Here is a 13,952-nt window from a genome sequence, read left to right as displayed (position 1 = left end):
AATTAGCCGGGCATGGTGGTGCACACCTGTAGTCCCAGCTACCTGGGAGGCCAAGGCAGGAGGATTGCTCAAGCCCTGGAGTTTGAGGCTGCAGTGAGTTATGATTGCACCACTGCACTCCAGCCTGGGCAGCAGAGAGAGAGATCCTGTCCTAAAAAAAAAAAAAAAAAAAAAAAAAAAGCAGTGGCTGTAGACACACGCACCCACATGCGGAAACTGTGAGGGACATACTCATGTGCTTCTAGTTCTGTCAATGACACCCCTGGGCAGGCTGGAAACCTGGAGGCCTCCTTGACATACTCCATCAGGTTAAGGCTCATGGATTTTACATCCTAAATGTCTCTCTGATTGGCCCCTCCCTCCACCCCATTTGTCACAGCCACCATCCTCTCTTGACTGACTGCTACAACTCTATCACCCTCCAATCTGTTCTCTACTTAACATCCAGAGAAGGCTTCTTACCCCTGTCACCCCCCAACCTGGAACTATGCGGTGGCTCCCTTCCGCACCTCAGGAAAAATACAGCACAATCTTTACTAAGGACCACAGGCCTGACCTTAACACCTCCCCGCCTCGCCTCCTCCCCTTCTCTCCATTCTGCTCTGGGCTCCACCCTCCTCTGAGTTCTTTGATCCTCCCACCCCAGGGCCTAAGAAGGATTTTCTCCCTGCCAGCTTTCCCCCCGACCAGAGAAACTTCTATACACATCTGAAGGTCACTTCCTGAGGAACACTCCTTCAATCCCAAACCAAATCAGGGTCCCATGATTGACTCTCTGAGCTTCTTAACACTCTTCCTTCCTAACACTTATCAGTGTTCATCATTATACAGCTGTGATTACTTGATTAAGGCCTGGCTCCCCCACCAAAGCACTCCCAAGGCAAGGACCCTATTTGTTTCATTCCCCATTACAGCTCCAGTACCTTGCCCAGGACCCAGCATGTGTAGTGGAAGGCACTAAGGAAGGGAGAGACACAGGACTTTTTAAAAAATTATTTTAGGGTCAGGCACGGTGGCTCATGCCTATAATCCCAGCACTTTGAGAGGCCGAAGCAGGTGGATCACCTGAGGTCAGGAGTTAGAGACCAGCCTGACCAACATGGAGAAACTCCATCTCTACTAAAAATACAAAATTAGCCAGGCTTGGAGGTGCATGCCTGTAATCCCAGCTACTCGGGAGGCTGAGGCAGGAGAATTGCTTGAACCCAGGAGGCAGAGGTTGCAGTGAGCCAAGATAGCGCCATTGCACTCCAGCCTGGGCAACAAGAGCGAAACTCTGTCTCAAAAAAAAAAATAAATAATTCTTTTGGGAGGAGGGGGCATTTCCAGTGATGATCGGAAAACCTGGTAGACAAATTCTTAGAGCTATAACACTAGGACTTTTATTTGTAAATACAATTGCACTATGTGATTTTAAGGATAAATGTATATTTTATTTATTTGAGACAGGGTCTCACTCTATCATCTAGGCTGGAGTGCAGTGGGGTGACCTTGGCTTACTGTACCTGTGAACTCCTGGGGTCAAGTGTTCCTCCTGTCTCAGCCTCCAGAGCAGCTGGGGCTACAGGCACATGCTACCATGCTTGGCTAATTTTTTTTTTAATATTTTGGGGAGAGACAGTCTCGCAATATTGCCCAGGCTGGTCTAAAACTCCTGGCCTCAAGTGATCCTCCCGCCTTGGCCTCCCAAAGTGTTGGGAATACAGGCAGGAGCCACTGCAACCAGCCTATTTTTATCACTGAGACATAATTTGCATACAATAAAATTCACCATTTAAAAATATACAATTAAGTTAGTTTTAGTATATTCAGAGTTCACTATATTCAATGTAGTTAGTATAAACAACCATCACTATCTAATTCTGGATCACTTTCATCACCCAAAAAGAAATCTCTTATCCATCAGCAGTCACTTACATTTTTTTTTTTTTTTTTTTTTTTTTTTTTTTTTTTGAGACGGAGTCTCACGCTGTTGCCCAGGCTGGAGTGCAGTGGCGCGATCTCGGCTCACTGCAAGCTCCGCCTCCTGGGTTCACGCCATTCTCCTGCCTCAGCCTCCTGAGTAGCTGGGACTACAGGCGCCCGCCACCGCGCCCGGCTAATTTTTTGTATTTTTAGTAGAGACGGGGTTTCACTGTGGTCTCGATCTCCTGACCTTGTGATCCGCCCACCTCGGCCTCCCAAAGTGCTGGGATTACAGGCTTGAGCCACCGCGCCCGGCCACATTTTTTTTTTTTTTTGAGACAGAGTCTGGCTCTGTCGCCCGGGCTGGAGTGCAGTGGCCGGATCTCAGCTCACTGCAAGCTCCGCCTCCCGGGTTTACGCCATTCTCCTGCCTCAGCCTCCCGAGTAGCTGGGACTACAGGCGCCCACCACCTCGCCCGGCTAGTTTTTTGTATTTTTTAGTAGAGACGGGGTTTCACCGTGTTAGCCAGGATGGTCTCGATCTCCTGACCTCGTGATCCACCCGTCTCGGCCTCCCAAAGTGCTGGGATTACAGGCTTGAGCCACCGCGCCCGGCCAGTCACTTACATTTTTTTAAAGATTTTTTTCCTCTTGAAACTGTATGCATTTGATCTAGAAATCCCACCTGCAAAAAGTTCGTTAAAGAAGGCTGGGTCGGCCGGGCGCGGTGGCTCAAGCCTGTAATCCCAGCACTTTGGGAGGCCGAGACGGGTGGATCACGAGGTCAGGAGATCGAGACCATCCTGGCTAACACGGTGAAACCCCGTCTCTACTAAAAAATACAAAAAACTAGCCGGGCGAGGTGGCGGACGCCTGTAGTCCCAGCTACTCGGGAGGCTGAGGCAGGAGAATGGCGTGAACCCGAGAGGCGGAGCTTGCAGTGAGCTGAGATCCGGCCACTGCACTCCAGCCTGGGCGGCAGAGCGAGACTCCGTCTCAAAAAAAAAAAAAAAAAAAAAAAAAAAAAAAAAAAAAAGAAGGCTGGGTGTCGGGAGGCAGAGGTTGCAGTGAGCTGAGATAGCACCACTGTACTCCAGCCTGGGCAACAGAGCAAGACTCCATCTCCGAAAAAAAAAAAAGGGCTGGGCACAGTGGCTCATGCCTGTAATCCTAGCACTTTGGGAGGTCGAGGCAGGTGGATCACCTGAGGTCAGGAGTTCAAGACCAGCCTGGCCAACATGGTGAAACCCCATCTCTACTAAAAATACAAAAAATTAGCTGGGCGTGGTGACGGGCGCCTATAATCCCAGTTACTCGGAGGCTGAGGCAGGAGAATCGCTTGAACCTGCGAGGCAGAGGTTGCAGTGAGCTGAGATCATGCCGTTGCACTTCAGCGTAGGCAACAAGAGAAAAACTCTGTCTCAAAAAAAATTAAAAAAGAAATAGAAATGGATCTGCAAGAGTGCTAATCTTCACAAAACTGCAAACTATCTAAATGTCTCACAATAGAACACTGTGAGGTTGTTTTTTGTGTGTGTGTGTGTGTTTTTTTTTTTTTTTGACACAGAGCTTCACTCTGTCACCCAGGCTGGGGTGCAGTGGCGTGATCTCAGCACACTGCAACCTCTGCCTCCTGGGTTCAAGCGATTCTCCTGCCTCAGCCTCCCAAGTAGCTGAGGAGTGCCAACACACCCGGCTAATTTTTTTTTTTTTTCGAGATGGAGTCTCGTTCTGTGGCCCAGGCCAGAGTGCAGTGGCGCAATCTCAGCTCACTGCAACCTCCGCCTCCCAGGTTCAAGTGATTCTCCTGCCTCGGCAGCCCAAGTAGCTGGGACTACAGGCACGCACCACCACACCCGGCTAATTTTTTTTTTTTTTTTTTAGTAGAGATGGGGTTTTACCATGTTGGGCAGGATGGTCTCGATCTCATGACCTTGTGATCTGCCCACTTTGGCCTCTTAAAGTGCTGGGATTACAGGTGTGAGCCACCATGCCTGGCCTAATTTTGTATTTTTAGTAGAGATGGGGTTTCACCATGTTGGCCAGGCTGGTCTCAAACTCCTGACCTCAGGTGATCCACTCGCCTCAGCCTCCCAAAGTGCTGGGATTACAGGCATGAGCCACCACGCTAGGCAAGGTTTTTTTTTTTCTTGACTCACAAAACAGATTCTTGATTCTCTAGCTGAGCTCAGGTCCCCTGAGGGAATGAGGCTGAAGCCAGGGAGGCCCTACTCACAACACGCGACCTTCTCCATCCTCCAGCCCACCAAGACAGCTCAGCTTTTATCCAATGACATCTTGGAATTCCCCGAGAAATTTCACATGAAGAAAAAATTCGTTTTGCTTAAAATTGAATAACTGCTTTTATAAAGAAGGATTTATAGGCCTACAAGGAAGCTGAGAATACATTTAACTGGAAAAGACAGATTAAAACCCAGCAGCTCTTCTCAGTAAGGACAAAAAACTGGAAACAACCTAAACATCCCTCACTAGTAAGCGGAAAAATAATCTGTGGTCCAGCTACACCCTGCAGTACTACTTAGTAATCAAAAGGAACAAATTAGGCCAGGGATGGTGGCTCACACCTGTAATCCTAGCACTTTGGGAGGCCAAGGCAGGTGGATGACCTCAGGTCAGGAGTTCAAGACCAGACTGGCCAACATGGTGAAACCCCCATCTCTACTAAAAATACAAAATTAGCCAGGCGTGGTGGCGGGCACCTGTAATCCCAGCTACTAGGGAGGCTGAGGCAGGAGAATTGCTTGAACCCGGGAGGCAGAGGATGCAGTAAGCCGAGATTGCGCCATTGCACTCCAGTCTGGGTAAGAGTGAGACTCTGTCTCAAAAAAAAAAAAAAGAGAGAAATGAATTACAGATCCACACAAGAGACAGAAGTCTCAGAATCCACTGTGCTGAGTGAAGAACATCAGACTCAAAAGGCAATATATTGTTTGGTTTTTCTCTCTATGACATTCTGGAAGTTGACGGGGAGGGATTAACTACAAAGAAACCTGAGGCAATTTTTACGGGGTGATGGAATGCTCTCCACCTTCATCGTGGTGGCAATGACATATTACATACATTTGTGAAAACTCACGGGAATGGCCAGGTACAGTGGCTCACTCCTGTAATCCCAGCACTCTGGGAGGGAGGTGGGTGAATCACCTGAGGTTAGGAGTTCGAGACCAGCCTGGCCAACATGGTGAAACCCTGTCTCTACTAAAAATAAAAAAAAATTAGCTGGGTGTGGTGGTGGGCGCCTATAATCCCCACTACTTAGGAGACTGAGGCTGGAGAATCACTTGAACCCGGGAGGCAGAGGTTGCAGTGAGCCGAGATCATGCCACTGCACTCCAGACTGCACAAAAGAGCAAAACTCAATCTCAAAAAAAAAAAAAAAAAGAAAAGAAAACTCAACTGGGTGCGGTGGCTCACACCTGTAATCCCAGCCAGCACTTTGGGAGGCTGAGGCGGGTGGATCACAAGGTCAGGACATTGAGACCATTCTGGCTAACATGGTGAAACCCCGTCTCTACTAAAAATACAAAAAAATTAGCTGGGCGTGGTGGCGGGCGCCTGTAATCCCAGAGCTTTGGGAGGCCGATGTGGACAGATCACGAGGTCAGGTGATTGAGACTATCCTGGCTAACATGGTGAAACCCCGTCTCTACTAAAAAAAACAAAAAATTAGCTGGGCGTGGTGGCACATGCCTGTAGTCCCAGCTACTCGGGAGGCAGAGGCAGGAGAATGGCGTGAACCCAGGAGGCAGAGCTTGCAGTAAGCCAAGATTGCGCCACTGCACTCCAGCCTGGGCGACAGAGCGAGACTCCATCTAAAAAAAAAAAGAAAAACTCACGGGACCGTACACTGAAAAAGGTGGATCTTGGTGCAGGTAAATTACACCTTAATAATATTAAAATCAACTGGCAGCTCTGTGTGCTTGTAGTCTTTCTGAAGGACACGTGGCTGGAAAGTGGCTGCCTCAGGAGGAGAGGTGATGAAAATGTACAATTGTGATGGTTTCTGTGACTACACTAAAAACCACTTTAAATGGGTGAACTGTGTAGTATGTGAATTAAATCTCAATAAAACTGTTGTAAAAATAATAAAAATAGGCAGGGCACAGTGGCTCACATCTGTAGTCCCAGCACTTTGGGAGGCCAGTTCGAGACCAGCCTGGCCAACATGGCGAAACCTCATCTCTACTAAAAATACAAAAATTAGCCAGGCATGGTGGAGTGTACCTGTAATCTCAGCTACCCAGGAGGCTGAGGCAGGAGAATCGCTTGAACGTGGGAGGCAGAGGTTGCAGTGAGGCAAGATCGCACCACTGCACTCCAGCCTGGGTGACAGAGTGAGACTCCGTCTCAAATAAAAATTAAAAAAAAATAATAATAATAATAAATTCCAGATAGACTAAAGGAAAAACAAAAATGAAACAATAAAAGAATTAAAAGCTGTTTTTTTTTTTTTTTGAGATGGAGTCTTGCTCTGTCACCCAGGCTGGAGTGCAATGGCGTGATTTCGGCTCACTGCAAGCTCCGCCTCCCGGGTTCAAGGGATTCTCCTTCCTCAGCCTCCCCAGTAGCGGGGACTACAGGCGTGTGCCACCATGCCCGGCTAATTTTTCGTTTTTTTAGTAGAGACGGGGTTTCACCATGTTAGCCAGGATGGTCTCAATCACCTGACCTCATGATCTGCCCACCTCGGCCTCCCAAAGCTCTGGGATTACAGGTGTGAGCCACCGTGCCCGGCCAAGAATTTATTTAAAAAAAAAAAAAATTTCTTTAAGCAGACACAAAATGCAAGAGCCATAAGCAAAACAACTGATAAATTTCACAAAATCATTTTAAACATCCATACAAGTTACAGATTTGATGACAGTATCAGTGCAGAAATGATGGCCTGACCACTAGCAGGGGCACAGGCAACTGTGAGCCATCTCCTGACCTGACCTGGCCTGGCCTGCACTGATGCGTTACAAGTAGATGAACCACGCAGCTGAGCAGGAGTCAAAAAATCCAGAACTGTTGGGTTAACTGGAGACTTCATTTGGGAACCAAAAACTTTAGCTAATAATTTTCCTGGGCTTTGCCACAGTGTCACTCCTGAAAAGTGTGGATCTTTGCTACAAACAACAACAAAAATTCTAGCCTGGACAACATAGCAAGACCCCACCTCTACAAAATATAAAAAAATTAGCCAGTGACGTAGCTATGATGGCACCACCACACACCAGCCTGGGTGACAGAGCATGACCCTGTCTTTAAAAAAAAAGAAAAAAAAAAAAGAAAAGAAAAGATCTCTAAGAAACCTAGTTAAATGAAAACAGAGGCAGGGTAGAGGAGAGGGGAATTTAGGTTAGGGTAGCCAGGAAAGGCCCCCTGAGAGCATGTCACCAGTGTAAAACAGAAAGAGGATGAAGAGGAAGAGCATTCTAGGCAGAAGGAATAGCAAGTGTAAAGGCCTTGAATGGGGCTGTGCTGAACAACACCATGAAGGCAGCAGTCCAGGGCCTCAGCAACACTTCCAGCAACTCCAGGACTATAGACCAGAGGCCGTGTGCTATGACCTGAATGTCTGTGGCCCCCTGAAATTCATATGTTGAAATCCTAACCACCAATGTGATGGTATTAGGGGTGGGGCCTCTGCGAGGTGATTAGGTCATGAGAGGTGAAGCCCCAACTGGGATTAGTGCCCTTATACAAGAGCTCCCAGGGTTCCGATGAGGACATAGCAAGAAGGCACCACCTAGGAGCTAGGAAGCAAGCCCTCCCCAGACACAAAATTGGCTGGTGCCTTGATCTTGGACTTCCCTGCCTCCAGAGCTGTGAAAAATGAACTTCTGTAGTTTGTAAACCACCCAGCCTATGTCACGCTGTTAGAGAAGCCCAAACAGACCAAGACACCAGGTAGCCCCACTCACCCCCTCACTGTGCTGCACCACACTGCCAATGTTATGAAGTGACTGGAAATTCTGGGTGTTCACAGAGCCGAACTCCACAATCTCATCATCCACTTGCAGACCCTGGAAAGGGAAGGAAAAATGGAAAATCAGGCTAGAGGTTCAGTGTGCTCCTGGTGTTCTCTAACCTTCAATACCCAATTTAACGTCAAAGTCACGAGTTTGTTTTCTACAGGGTAGGCTCAGAACAAAGAGGTCAGGGATGTAGACATCTCATGCAGGAAGGGGCAGTGGCTAATGGGGCCACCTCCTCCTTGGGTTCCTTTGAGGGCAGCTCTAGTAAAGATGACCAGGTCTGCCCAATGTCTGAGAGCTGGCAATTACCAGACACTGTGAAGGCCTTGAGGAGCATGGGAAAGGCCAAATGCTGCTCTCTGGGGTCCTAACCCAGGTTCAAGGGTAAGAGAAGGCAAGCCACGCTGGGCCCATTTTATTCAGTGGTCAATATTTAGACAAGACATTTGCCCTAGAAGCCCTCAGACAAGCAGCCACAGGCACAGGGTGGACCCAAGACTAGAGTGACACTCTTGTTCTAGGTCCTAAGAACACAGACGACCACTCATTCACCCCTTTAACAAATATTTGTTGTGGGCCAACTGGTACTGGGGTAGATGCTGTAGATGGGGTAGTGAACGAGATGGAGCTTCTGTGCAACTTACAGACTTGTGATCATTAAAGAAGACTGGTGCCGGGCGCGGTGGCTCAAGCCTGTAATCCTAGCACTTTGGGAGGCCGAGACGGGCGGATCACGAGGTCAGGAGATCGAGACCATCCTGGCTAACATGGTGAAACCCCGTCTCTACTAAAAAATACAAAAAACTGCCGGGCGCGGTGGCTCAAGCCTGTAATCCCAGCACTTTGGGAGGCCGAGACGGGCGGATCACAAGGTCAGGAGATCGAGACCATCCTGGCTAACATGGTGAAACCCCGTCTCTACTAAAAAAATACAAAAAACTAGCCGGGCGAGGTGGCGGACGCCTGTAGTCCCAGCTACTCGGGAGGCTGAGGCAGGAGAATGGCGTGAACCCGGGAGGTGGAGCTTGCAGTGAGCTGAGATCCAGCCACTGCACTCCAGCTTGGGTGACAGAGCGAGACTCCGTCTCAAAAAAAAAAAAAAAAAAAAAAATACAAAAAACTAGCCGGGCGAGGTGGCGGGCGCCTGTAGTCCCAGCTACTCGGGAGGCTGAGGCAGGAGAATGGCATAAACCCAGGAGGCGGAGCTTGCAGTGAGCTGAGATCCGGCCACTGCACTCCAGCCTGGGCCACAAAGCGAGACTCCGTCTCAAAAAAAAAAAAAAAAAAAAAAAGACTGGTAGGACCAGGGTTTAGGACCCCATTCCACCTGTCAGGAACTATGTATCCTGACACAAGTTACTTCAGGTCTGTGAGGCTTTTTCTCGAGGATGAAATGAGTAAAGATTAGGACCTACCCCAGAAGTGGCTGTGGAATTATATTTAACTACATCTCCACAAAAAAAAATGTATAAGAATGTTCACAGCTGGCTGGGCATGGTGGTTCACGCCTGTAATCCCAGCACTTTGGGAGGCCGAGGCGGGTGGATCACGAGGTCAGGAGATCGAGACCATCCTGGCTAACACGGTGAAACTCCGCCTCTACTAAAAATACAAAAAATTAGCCAGGCGTGGTGGCGGGCGCCTGTAGTCCCAGCTACTCGGGAGGCTGAGGCAGGAGAATGGCATGAACCTGGGAGGTGGAGCTTGCAGTGAGCCGAGATTGTGCGACTGCACTCCAGCCTGGGCGACAGAGCGAGACTCCGTGTCAAAAAAAAAAAAAGAATGTTCACAGCAACACTCTTCATAATAGCAAAAAGTGGTAACAATCCAAATGCCCATTAACTGACAAATGGATAAATAAAATATGATATATCCAGGTAGTGGACTATTATTTGGCCGTAAAAAGGAATGAAGGGCCAGGCATGGCAGCTCATGCCTGTAATTCCAGCACTTTGGGAGGCCGAGGCAGGAGGATCGCTTGAAGCTGGGAGTTCAAGACCAGCCTGGGCAACATAGTGAGAACCCATCTCTAAAAAAAAAAATGGAAATAAAAAATTAACCAGGCATGGTGGCGTGTGCCTACAGTCCTAGCTGCTTGGGAGGCAGAGGTAGGAGGATCACTTGACTCTGTGAGTTTGAGGCTGCAGTGAGCTATGATGGCACCATGGCACTCAAGTCTGGGTGACAGAGTAAGACCCTGTCTGTAAACAAATGAAGCACTGATCCATGCTACAATATGGATGACTTGAAAATATGCTAAGTGGGCCGGGCGCGGTGGCTCAAGCCTGTAATCCCAGCACTTTGGGAGGCCGAGACGGGTGGATCACTAGGTCAGGAGATCGAGACCATCCTGGCTAACACGGTGAAACCCCGTCTCTACTAAAAAATACAAAAAACTAGCCGGGCGAGGTGGCAGGCGCCTGTAGTCCCAGCTACTCAGGAGGCTGAGACAGGAGAATGGCCCGAACCCGGGAGGCGGAGCTTGCAGTGAGCTGAGATCCGGCCACTACACTCCAGCCTGGGCGACAGAGCGAGACTCCGTCTCAAAAAAAAAAAAAAAAAAGAAAATATGCTAAGTGAAAGAAGCCAGTCATAAAAGGTCACATATTATATGATTCCACTTAGAGGAAATGCCCAGAATAGACAAATCCATAGAGACAGAAAGTAGATAACTGCGTGCAGGGAGCTGGGGGATTGGGAAGTGATGGCAAATCACTATAGAGTTTCTTTACAGGAACAATGTTCTGAAATTGATTATGGCTGGGCATGGTGGCTCATGCCTATAATCCCAGCATTTTGGGAGGCCAAGGTGGTAGAATCACTTGAGCCCACAAGGTGGAGACCAACCTACGCAACATAGTGAAACCCCCCCTTTTTTTTTTTTAAGACAGTCTCACTCTCTCACCAGGCTGGAGTGTAGTGACACGATCTCCACTCACTGCAACCTCCACCTCCTGGGTTCATGAGATTCTCCTGCCTCAGCCTCCTGAGTAGCTGGGATTACAGGCACATGCCACCACACCCGGCTAACATTTGTATTTTTAGTAGAGATGGGGTTTCGCCATGTTGGCCAGGCTGGTCTTGAACTCCTGACGTCAGATGATCACCCACCTAAGCCTCCCAAAGTGCTGGGATTACAGGCGTGAGCCACCGCACCTGGCTGAAAATTTTTTAAATAGAAATAAAATTGATTGTGGTGATGCATAGCTCTGTGATATACTAAAAAACACTAAACACTTTAAATGGGTAATTTTTTTTTTTTTGAGTCTCACTCTGTTGCGCAGGCTGGAGTGCAGTGGCATGATTTTCATATTTTTAGTGGAGGCGGGGTTTCACCATGTTGGCCAGGTTGGTCTCGAACTCCTGACCTCAAGTGATCCACCGGCCTTGGCCTCCCAATGTGCTGGGATTACAGGCGTGAGCCTGTAATTTTTTTTTAAGACAAGGTCTCACTCTGTCACCCAGGCTGGAGTGCAGTGGCACAGTTACAGCTCACTGCAACCTCGACTTCCTGAGCCCAAGTGATCCTCCCACCTCAGCTTTCCAAGTAGCCTCAGCCTTCTCAAGTGTTGGGATTACAGGCATGAGCCACTGTGCCCAGCCTAAGGTTTTTTTTAACACACCACATAACATGCATAACTAATTCATTTGGCAGGATGCCATTCTCATTTTCATCATTCAGTGCCCAGCTAAAATAAGCCCCAAGAAGAGATCCTCTCCCTCTCTTGGGACATTTATCATCTTCTGTCACTGGGAACAGGTCACTCCCCCACCAATGTAGTGGGCAGCCGGGGCTGACCCCTCTCTAAAACTCTGCCCCCAGCACAGGGCTGGATACACAGCAGGCCTCACTCAGTGTTTATTAAATGAGTAACTGAACTCAGCACCGCAGCATGGAGACAACTAGTCTGAACTCAGCACCGCAGCATGGAGACAACTGGTCTGTCTTTCCACACCCCTGAAGGCTACCTGACCCACAGTGTCCCCTGGGCATGGACTTGAGTGGCCAACCCCTGGATTACCGCAATGCTGGCTGGGGAGCCAGGGCTGATGCTGTTCACTTTGGCGAAGGCCTGTGGAGGGCCCTGGCTCTCACTCTGGTCCAGTTTGCGGTTCATGGCCTCTTTGTGGGCCTCAGCCATGTCCCGGGCCTGCTTCTCCTTGTCACGAGCATGCAGCTGGTGCAGGGCCTCCTCCACCTGCTTCATCACCGCCTTGTGATCATTCTGCAGGCCTGGGATGAGAACCACACATCAAGGGCCAAGGAAGACAGCGGAGGACACAAGACTCCTACGTTCATTCACTGAAGAGTTAACAAGTGCTTACTACATGCCAGACATGCAGCTAGAGGCGAAGAGGAGTCTCTGACCAAGACAGAGGACATTCTCTCATGGAGTATTCAGTCCTGCAAGGAGCAGCTCCAGAATAAGTAATTACAGTAACATCCGATGACTGCAGGGAGGCCTGGCCAGCAGGAAAGTCTGCCCTTCCTACTCTAGGAGATGAAGGAAGACTTCCTGAAGGCAGTGCTGTCTCGGGTGAGCCCTGAGAGGTAAGCAGAAGGAAGGTAACGTCCAGCTGAATCCACAGGCATGAACTCAAAGGCATATGAGGGGCTGGCACTGTGGTCATGTGAATGAATGACTCAGGCTGGGGGTAATCAAGATTTCACTTTTCTCTGAAATCCTCTAGAAGGAAAAATGCTGCATAAGCCGGGCACAGTGGCTCACGCCTGTAATCTCAGCACTTTGGGAGGCCAAGGCAAGAGGATCACGAGGTTAAGAGATTGAGATCACCTAGCCAACATGGTGAAACCCCGTCCCTACTAAAAAATACAAAAATGAGCTGGGCGTGGTGGCATGTGCCTGTAATCCCAGCTACTTGGGAGGCTGAAGCAGGAGAACTGCTTGAACCCGGGAGGCGGAGGTTGCAACAATCCGAGATAGTGCCACTGCCCTCCAGCCTGGCAACAAAGCGAGACTTAGTCTCAAAAAAAAAAAAAAAAACAATGCTGCGTAAGCCTGGTAATCCTGGAGACACTCCGTCCAGGAGAGGGAGTCCACAGGGAGGTGGCCAAAGGGCACCCCTGCTACAGGGCTCCTGCCAATTGGTGGGGTTTGGGAGGAAGAGCCCATGCCATGAAATCTTTGATTTTTCCAGAAAAGCTGAAAATGGGAATGTCTGAAGTGAAATTCTCTGATTTTTCAGTACAGACAGCTAATTCAAAATGTTGTGAACCACCATGGCAATCTGCAGGCCACGCCAGCACAGCAGCTGGTATTTTGATACCCTGTGCCTGTCAGTGGGCTTGCCATACTACCTGACCTGCCTCCTCTGCCACTGTCACTTTAGAGCAAAGGTGAGACCCTCAGTCGTTAAGGGATTCAAGTTCTCAACCCACAGGAGCAGATGTGGGAAAAGAACCCAGATCTGAACAAGTGGAGACATGTGCCTGGGAGGCAGACTTACATAACACATGGTCACTTTCACTAGAAAACCCCCCCCCGATGAGAGGTCCACAGCATCCCTAGAATCTGCAATGCCTGGCACACAGGAAGTGCTCAATACACAGCTACTAGGGAATGGAGCGAATGACTATTTACAACATATTACAATTCTAATCAAAATGTTACTGAAAGGGTTTTTTTCAGTACAAAATGTTTCTGCAGTATATTTCAAAACACAAATTTGCAATTACAAACATACCATATTAATATAAGCTGTTGGCCAGGTGCAGTGGCTCACGCCTATAATCCCAGCATTTTGTGAGGCTGAGGCAGGCAGATCACCTGAGGTCAGGAGTTCAAGACCAGTCTGGCCAACATGGTGAAACCCTGTCTCTACTAAAATATAAAAATTAGCAGGGCTTGATGGTGGATGCTTGTAATCCCAGCTACTTAGGAGGCTGAGACGGGAGAATCATTTGAACCCGGGAGACGGTGGGTGCATTGAGTGAGCCGAGATCGTGCCACTGCACTCCAGCCTAGGCGGCTAAGTGAGATTCCATCTCAAAAAAAAAAAAGAAAAATTAGTCAGGTGTGGTGGTAGGCACCTGAAATCCCAGCT

At 48.8% G+C, this 13,952-nt stretch overlaps 1 protein-coding gene and 1 non-coding gene across 5 annotated transcripts in view; both read right to left on the bottom strand.

Moving 5' to 3' along the window:
* Positions 1-13,952, bottom strand: part of PSMD9 (proteasome 26S subunit, non-ATPase 9) — a 29,934-nt gene that overhangs the window by 7,050 nt on the left and 8,932 nt on the right. For all 4 annotated transcript variants that reach the window (XM_005572468.5, XM_045366143.3, XM_074008156.1 and 1 more), the window contains 2 exons: positions 11,909-12,120; positions 7,833-7,934 (listed from right to left, as the gene is read on the bottom strand). In XM_005572468.5, the coding sequence (XP_005572525.2) occupies positions 7,833-7,934; positions 11,909-12,120 (314 nt within the window). The remainder of the gene's footprint in view (positions 1-7,832; positions 7,935-11,908; positions 12,121-13,952) is intronic.
* On the bottom strand, positions 1,316-1,376 carry LOC123567766 (U7 small nuclear RNA). Its single transcript, XR_006690869.1, has one exon. It is a non-coding gene; the product is annotated as a U7 small nuclear RNA (small nuclear RNA).

The sequence above is a fragment of the Macaca fascicularis genome, chromosome 11 (assembly GCF_037993035.2).
Source record: "Macaca fascicularis isolate 582-1 chromosome 11, T2T-MFA8v1.1".
Lineage (NCBI taxonomy): Eukaryota > Metazoa > Chordata > Mammalia > Primates > Cercopithecidae > Macaca > Macaca fascicularis.
The sequence above is the reverse complement of the archived record's forward strand: the minus strand, read 5'-3'. Positions and strand labels throughout refer to the sequence as shown.